We start from the raw sequence: 9,220 nt of genomic DNA on the forward strand, positions 1-9,220 counted from the left end.
GCTGTATGTGCCATTCTGCACAATATAGCCACCAGTAGAAAGGAGCGAGAAACAACACAAAACCAGCTTCTCCCCGATGAAACTGACCCGATCACACTTGACCACCCAGCTGGTGCAGATGTAGATGCAATCACCATACAATATTACACTTAATAAAAGCACATTGAAACTGCAGATATGTCTCAAACTGTTTTATTGGTTTTGTGGGATGGGAGGGAGAAAGAAAGAGAGCAAGAGAAAGTTGCATTAATAAATATTCATACTAAAGTGTTACTTGGTTAAATAAGTTATACTATATATACTAATATATATATATATATATATATATATATATATATATATATATATATACACATACACACTATATAACTATATACATACTGAGATCAGTTTTATCCAGCTGTTTGATTTTGTTTGGAGCCTCCTCAGCTCACAGTCAGCTCCTTTAGTGAACAGTCTGTTTCAAGTCTCCTTTAGTGTGCAGTCTAGTTCAAGACTCCTTTTGTACAGGGCCCTGACTGAGTCGGTTTCCACCTGAAACATAATTCCACCACAAACATGATCATTACAAGTTTTCTGGAGGCTCATCAAAATCACAAAAAGTTCCTTGACTTTCTACAAACACAGGACTGACTGTAATTTATGTCAAGGGTTTTAAATCCTTACACATTTCTTCTGAAGCCCACTGAGGTAGAGGCCTCAGTTTCTGTGGCAGGTTGTGAAAAATCCTACAAAAGAGATGTGCAAGGGCCAGTCCCTTTTTTATGCCACACATTCAAATGTTTGCCATAATAAAAAGCCCAGTGCATTCACATCAGCAACTGTCTGAGAACACACAGACAGAGTGTCTTCATCATTTGCTTCACCCTAATAAATAAAAGTAGGCCAATGTAAAGCATAACTGTTGTAAAGCAGGTTATGTTTGGTGTTCTGTCTGCTGCATACTGACCTCTGTGTGGGAGACTGTGTGTGTGTGTGTGTGTGTGTGTGTGTGTGTGTGTGTGTGTGTGTGTGTGTGTGTGTATGTGTATGTGTATGTGTGTGTGTGTGTGTGTGTGTGTGTGTTAGCTTCAACAGGGACACTGTATTTCCCTGCAGAACATACAGTCAGCCATATTTAAATCTTAAAAAAAAAGTAGTAATGTACTGCACACGTACCCAGTGTTACTTGCTTAGAGGAGCCAGCACCAGGGTCAGATTGTACAGCACCTGTAATCCCATCCATAATCGGCCGTCCCTTATTGCCTAGCCAACTCCTCCGCCAGTGTATTCTGGTTTTCTGAATTTAATTCTTTATTTCTGTTTGCTGCAAACAAGTGTGATAAAATGTTCACAAAAGTAATAAAAGGTTGTGGTAAATACTCTTTGAATTAACTCCTTGAAATAACCACTTTGAATTATATTTTTATATTTTGTCTTTATCTGCTGCCAAGAACATTTGGAGTTGGGGTTGCATCTAAAAATCTAAAAATCAATGAATATTAATCTTTCTTAGTACATACATGCACATTTTTTATATATTATAAAAATAATCTATAGGCTATATTACACATATAGGCATACATATATACATACATAATTTTACATAAATATAGAACGTATTTGTTTAACTTACACATTAACCATCAGCAATCTTTCTCCAACAGTCTTCTCTTGCTTTGGCAGCAGAGACTGTATTGTTTCGAGGTTGAAATACATATTTAAATTAATCGTAATTATGAATGATTATCTCTTGCTCCTCCGCGGAAAAATATATCGCTCTCGCTCTACCCGCGATTGGTTGTTCAGTGTCGACGTCACTCTTTTATGTGCACGCGCGCGTGGAGTAATCATAGCTTAAGGATCAAAGCCTGAGTTGACAAAGAAAGTTGATGAGCTGCATCATGGTACCAATAAAGCCTGATTGCATCGGTTTGGTTTTGTCAACTCAAAACTAATCCTGTAACCCCGAGTTTGTTAAGCTACCTTCATGGTACAGGCCCCTGGTCTAAAAGTTTAAAATAACTTTGAAAAGTTTGAAGGTTTTACTCAAAGAGAAAAATACTAGCATGCTTTATCATGTTGCTATCATAACATGTTGCTTGAATGATTTAACACATTAATAATAGCATGCTTCAGCACGTTGCTAGCCTGATTAACATTTTGTTAACATGTTTAACTCATTTCTAACAATTTTTAACATGCTGTTAGCATAATTGACATGTAAAAATGTTGCTAGCATGATTAACATGTTGGTAGCATGCTGCTAAATGAGTAATTGCTAGCATGATTTAACACATTTCTAACTAACATGAACTAGCTCATTGCTAACATGTTGTTAGCGTGATTTAACACATTAACATGTTTTAACATTTTGCTAACATGATCACCCGAGTCAGAACAGTCTGAAGGTCTGAACCGGGTTTAAAGCTCTCGGAAGAGAAACTGATTAAAATTTAGTCACAGAAGAAGAAGAAGCTGCTTGATTAGCAAAATTACTAAAAACGCCAATTTAGTCATAAGATTGCATTAATTTGCATGACCTTTCCAAGTCAAAAATCACACTTTTAAAGATTTTTATGTTGTTTTTGGCTAATTTTAATGCTCATTTGAAAGAACTGAGATATATCAGAACACATTTTTAATTATTTGTTGGTTTTGCTTTATTTTTCCGCCATGATCTGAAATCCGAAAATCAAAAATACAATATAACCATCTGAAAAATCAATATAATGAATTGCTTTTTTAATATATATTTATATAAATCAACAGAAAACACTTGAGCAAGACAATAAATCAAGTTGAGGAATAGGAGCTCTCGTCCTAAACTTCACATACGACTCGAGACTGAGACGAAGTTCAGATGCACAACATTAGGAACGTTTTCCAATGGCAGTTTCTGACAAATCAAACCACAAACACTTATAAAGCCTCCAGGATGATGATGATCTGCTCCATCAGTCATTCACAACCCGTTCAGTCCATTTCACAGACTATTGACACACTTATATCTCTCAACAGCGCTTTTAAACACCAGAAACATCCCGTCCAGCAGTAAATTAGAAACACTAATGCGAGAAAACGTGATTGAAGTGAACAAAATAAATGGCGTTCTTGTTGCAATCAGTGGCGTTTGGTGAATAAAACTGATGCATTCAAAGAGGAAGTGACGTAATTTGCATTTCCATCACACTTTTATAGAGTTTTATGTTGTTTTCGGCTCATTTTAATGCTCGTTTGCAAAAACTGAGACAAGAACTTGTTGCAATCAGTGGCGTTTGGTGAATAAAACTGATATGCATAAAATAAAAAGGAAGTGGATGTAATGAACGTGTTGTTCTGAAAAACTCTCGTCTTCTTCACTGCAAAAAATGCTTTTCTTACTTAGTATTTTTGTCTTGTTTCCAGTCCAAATATCTAAAAACTCTTAAATCAAGATGCATTTACTAAAGTTGTAAAATGCTATAAGATATTATGTCTTGTTTTCTGGGGAAATAAATCAAAATGAAGAGAGTTGTTGCTTAAAACAAGCTAAATGTTCTGCCAATGGGGTCAGAAAAATAATCTTGTTTCTGTTTGAATTAACATTATTTTTCTGACCCCATTGGCAGATCATTTAGCTTTTTTTAAGCAACAACTCTCAATTTTGATTTATTTCCCCAGAAAACAAGACATAATATCTAATGTCATTTTTCTCATCTAGTAAATGCATCTTGATTTAAGAATTTGTAGATATTTGTACTGGAAACAAGACAAAAATACTAAGTAAGAAAAGCATTTTTTGCCGTGTTCTTCTTCTTCTCGTCTTCGCCACTCCTTCTTCTTCTTCTCGTCTTCGCCACTCCTTCTTCTTCTTCTCGTCTTCACCACTCCTTCTTCTTCTCGTCCATGGACACGCCGCCCGGGCCGAGCGCCACCACCAGCAACAGGCCTCCGACGACAGACGTGGTCTGGAAGAAGTCGTACTTCAGGAAGTCATGCATGGGTTTGTATGCCGGCACTGTCCAGAAAGCGTTGAAGTAAACGTTGATGGCCAGAAGCCAGACCACCAGCGTCAGAGCCGCAAGTTTAGTCTTAAATCCCACGGCCACGAGGATGATGAGAGCCGTTCCCACCATGTTCTGAAGAATCTGGAACACAAAACAGCGGAAACTATAATATCTTCATGCCTTATAGACACATTTAGCAGATTAGAGCTGGACGATTATACAGGTACATCATGAGAAGCAGTTGAGATTTGCTATATGTGACCCTGGACCACAGAACCAGTCACATGGGTCAATATTGTGCAATTGAGATTTATACATCATCTGAAAGCTGAATAAATAAGCTTTTCATTTATGTGTGGTTTGTTATGATAGGACAATATTTGGCTGAGATGCAACTATTGTAAATCTGGAATCTGAGGATACAAAAAAATCGAAACATTGAGAAAATCTCCTTTAAAGTTGTTCATTTATGTTGGCGATTGTGCTGCATTCACTCACACAAATACATGTTTGATATATTTACAGTAGGACATTTACAAAATATCTTCATGGAACATGATCTTTACTGAATATCCTGATGATTTTTGGCATAAAAGAAAAAGGTTAGGGTTATTTATGTAATTTATAGTGTTTTTTTCCCCCACATTGTAACAAACTTGTGATGTTTCCAGCAAAAAAATTGCTTATTAATCTCATTAAATATAACATAACATAAATAAACATAACATTATATATATTTTTTCTGTTAGAATGGTGTGTGTTAGCGCCCCCTAAGTTAATAACTAATGATCTTTACAACGGAAGTGAATCAATCAAACTAACTTTATCTGGACAATAACTTTATTCTAGATCTGCTGTAAAGCCTGATCTCTGTTCCTGTAATCTCCTGTTCTCACTGTAAAGCTGCTGTGAAACGGTCCGTATTGTTAAAGCGCTGTATAAATGAAGGAGACTGGACTCTCAAGATGGAAAAGATTCGGTTCGCAATAAAACAAAAGGCAAAACTAAACAAACTCCAAAGTCTGGAGCCCTTTCCTGGAATACTTTAAGGAGATATTCAACTAAATCTTACATTTTTATTTATTTATTTAATACTTAGCCCCCCTTTCTCCTTATATTATTATAATTGTGTGTGTATAACTATACTTGCCTGGTGTTTTCTTTTTTCTTAATCTGAATTAAGGTATGGTTGTGTGTTATATGTATATATATATATGAAGAGTTCAGATGCAAAAGCCTCTAAGTGAGAAATTTTCTTCTAGAATGATCATTTTTATCAAGCTTGTATATTTAAGTTCAGTAATTTCACTTAAATGACAATTAATAGGTACTGAACTTAAATATACAAGCTTTATAAAAATAATCATTCTAGAAGAAAATTTCAGACGGCACTTAGAGGCTTTTGCATCTGAACTCTTCATATATACTATTTATACTATATTACTATATTTACGTTATTGTTAATTTCTGTCAAGACTTAAGATGAACCAAATAAAAGCAACAAAAAAATAATAAAAAAATAGCGATGTTAATGCAGCTTTATGTGACCCTATGAATCACCCGTAGTTGAAGTATAAGGAGCAGTGAAATCTCAGAGTTATTGGTGTGAACGCACAGAAGTATTAGTGTTTATGGAGACACACGGATCTGTGTATGAGTATGAATGAGTGTTTAAGGCTCTGCGTGACATTTGATTCCTGGGTTCAGGATCTCAGAGCGCATGTCAGAAACTCGTCTTCGCTCTTCAACACGGTCATCTGAAGCTCCAGTGTCCAGTTTCACTCATTCCAAACTCAAAGCTTCAGAGTTTCCAGTCCAATCACTGTGAAGCGGCTTTTAAACAATATGTGCTGTATAAAATCTGCACACACACTACCAGTCAAACGTTTGGGGTCGGTAAGATTTTTTAATGTTTAAATGAGTCTCTTCTGCTCATCAAGCTGCATTCATTTGATCAAAAATACAGTAAAAACAGTGAAATACTATTACAATGTAAATCATCTGTTTTCTATGTGAATATATAATAAAGTGTAATTTATTCCTGTGATCAAAGCTGAATTTTCAGCATCATTACTCCAGTCTTCAGTGTCACATGATCCTTCAGAAATCACTCTAATATGATGATTTGATGATCAGGAAACATTTATGATTATTATCAGTGTTGAAAACAGGTGTGCTGTTGTGTTGTGTTACGATACACTAATGAGATGTTCTGGGCGTTTGCTCAACTGGCTTGTTGGAGTTTGTTAACTGGGTTTGGTTGATTTACAGTGGAAACACCCAGAACTGAACGACACTGATGAGAACATTGAGATGATCTGATGTTCAGATTCTGGCAGCATCAGTTTATGATTGATTGATTAATTACTTTATTATCCCCATGGGGAACATGCGTTTCAACATGCGTACACACAAATAACCAACAATGTACATAAATATAAAACCCCCAAAAACACCCAATAAATAAATAAAAGAATCATCATCACTGAGACCCGCTCAGTAAACTCCACTAACACTAATTTTAGGAAGGATTTTTATTTTTTATTTTAGTTTGACTTCCTTCTCAACTAATTATTAGTTAAAATATATATATTTTTCATTGGTATGACAGTGTTGGTCTTCGCAAAAGTTTGGAATAATTAAAACTTATTTTTAATTTATTTTCTTAAGTCACAAAAAGCTGCATTTATTTGATCAAAAATACAGTAAAATTTGTAAATATTATTATAATTTAAAATAACTGTTTTCTATGTGAATATACAGTAAAGTGTAATTTATTCCTGAATTTTCAGCATCATTACTCCAGTCTTCAGTGTCACATGATCCTTCAGAAATCACTCTAATATGACTCACACACTGAGTGGCAGAAACACTGAGTGGCAGAAACAGTGTGTGACGTCACTGGTTTTAAGTGTGAATGCCGCTAAAAACACACAAAACGCACCTAAACCGGGAAAGAGCTTTGAGATTGACTGTATAAATGGATTTGACAAGAAATCTGAGGTATATTTTTCCAGACTGCAGAAAGATACAGAACAGAGAAGCTGCAATTCATGGATCCAGGCAGCAAACGGTGGATTTGCAGTTATCATGTGTGTCAATATGCTGAATTTAGGGGTAAAATCACACCCTATATATTGTATTGTTAAATATTGTATTGACAACTCATCAATTAAATATTTACCATCGTATATTCTGCATAATCAGATGTTTTTAAATAAACACAGAGAGACATTTAAAGAGACATTTTCTCTGTCAAAAATGAAAAATTAAATTTGAGACTGTGTTCCGAATCTGAAGTACACAGTATATACTGTATAAGGCCAACTATATGAAAAAAAAAAAAAATATATATATATATATATATAAAAAAGGAAAACAATGTGTACATATGATGCATATTTAATTTAGTCTGAAATACAAATGTTATTTTCCAACTTTGTGTGCAAATTTCTAAACTGTTATTTGGCAACAGATAAATAACATAGTGGTTAATATCATGGTTGGTTTATTCCTGTCATTAGAAATGGAAGTTCAGATTTAGTGCATTGCATTGCGGGTACTAACACTGTGCTGCTAACACACACGTTTTGGCTAGTGTAGTAGGTTATGTTGGTATTTGTATTGGTTTTCAGTGCGAATGCCGTGAAAAACACACAAAGCACATCTAAAATGGGAAAAAGCATTGAGGTTGACTGTACTAATATAGGTATATTTTTCCAGACTGCAGAAAGATACAGAACAGAGAAGATGCAATTCATGGATCCAGGCAGCGAACGGTGGATTTGCAGTTATCATTGTGTGTCAATATGCTGAATTTAGGGGTAAAATCACACCCTATATATGTGATTTAGTGATATTGTATTGTATATTGTATTGATAACTCAATTAAATATTTACCGTATATTATATCGTATATTCTGCATAATTGGATGTTTTTAAATAAACACTGACAAAAAGCTACACACGTCTTAGTGCTGGACGATATGACGATATACATAACATTGATATGAGTGATCACATGGATTTAGACCTATATTGTAATTATATAAAGTGTTCACAGGCAAATTTGCTTTATGTATTTCCCCGGCGTTGAAATCCGGCTCATATAAACATGATTCCAGCTGCGTGTCAATATCCATGATCACTGGATCTTTGGTGAGTTGTAAGAAACACTATATCGAGTCTAAGCTTCAGTTTAAACTGATAATCATTAGTTTTACTCGTGTTTTCACAGTTTCTCCTATTAAATCCAGTCAAGTCACGTTTGAGTCGAAGAGCAGCAGCGTCATGAACACTGTACGGGTCAAAATTATCGCTTTTTCTTTTATATGCCAAAAATCATGAGGATATTCAGTAAAGATCATGTTCCATGAAGATATTTAGTAAATTTCCTACTGTAAATATATCAAACATGTATCTGTGTGAGTGAATGCAGCACAATCGCCAACATAAATGAACAACTTTAAAGGAGATTTTCTCAATGTTTCGATTTTTTTGCACCCTCAGATTCCAGATTTACAATAGTTGCATCTCGACCACACATCAATGGAAAGCTTATTTATTCAGCTTTCAGATGATGTATAACATCTCAATTTAAAAAAAAAAGACCCTTATGACTGGTTTTGTGGTCCAGGGTCACATATAGCAAACCACAACCATCCACTCAATTCCCCTCGGATAAAATCAAGCCCCGCCCACATTTGTTCTCGTTCCAGAATCGTTTCACTCGGATATATACGGCACAATAGGGAAGAAAAGACTTTAAAAGACTCACAGAGAAGAAGTCTGAGTCGAAGTGCAGCAGCGTCATGAACATCAGCACGAGCAGAACGCGTCCGCCGAGCTGCATGTACTGTTTCGGAGAGCTCTCTCCCATCGACGGCACGCCGGCAAACATGCTCTTCCCTTCAGAACGAGACTCGGCCAGAAGCAGCAACAGCCCTCCACCGAGAGCCAGGTTTCTACAGGAACACAGAAAGCTCATTAACATCCTTCAAAGAGCCCATATTAAGTCTTGATGTTGTTTCAGGCTCTACTAGAACAGGTTTTCCTGCTTGAATGTTGATTATTCTCCTCATATTCTCCATTGTTGCGGCTCCTCTCTTCCCAGTCTGTCAGTAACGCTCTGTTTACTTCCTGTCTCTATGAAGCCCCTCCTTCTGAAAAGCACACTGTGCTCGGATTGGTCGGCTGGAGCAGTGTGTTGTGATTGGTCGATATCAACTAGTTAACATTTGTATGTAATTGAT

At 35.7% G+C, this 9,220-nt stretch overlaps 1 protein-coding gene across 4 annotated transcripts in view; it reads right to left on the reverse strand.

Moving 5' to 3' along the window:
- Positions 1-2,617: 2,617 nt before the first annotated feature.
- surf4 (surfeit 4) overlaps positions 2,618-9,220 on the reverse strand; it is a 10,277-nt gene continuing 3,674 nt past the window's right edge. For 2 of the 4 annotated variants that reach the window (XM_084114952.1, XM_084114953.1), the window contains exons 5-6: positions 8,746-8,932; positions 2,618-4,109 (exon numbers count right to left, since the gene is read on the reverse strand). In XM_084114952.1, the coding sequence (XP_083971078.1) occupies positions 3,843-4,109; positions 8,746-8,932 (454 nt within the window). In that variant the 3' untranslated portion in view covers positions 2,618-3,842. The remainder of the gene's footprint in view (positions 4,110-8,745; positions 8,933-9,220) is intronic. The other 2 variants (XR_014606293.1, XR_014606294.1) reach the window with 2 other exon arrangements.

The sequence above is a fragment of the Abramis brama genome (genome assembly GCF_963993115.1).
Source record: "Abramis brama genome assembly, chromosome: 5".
Classification (NCBI taxonomy): Eukaryota; Metazoa; Chordata; class Actinopteri; order Cypriniformes; family Leuciscidae; genus Abramis; species Abramis brama.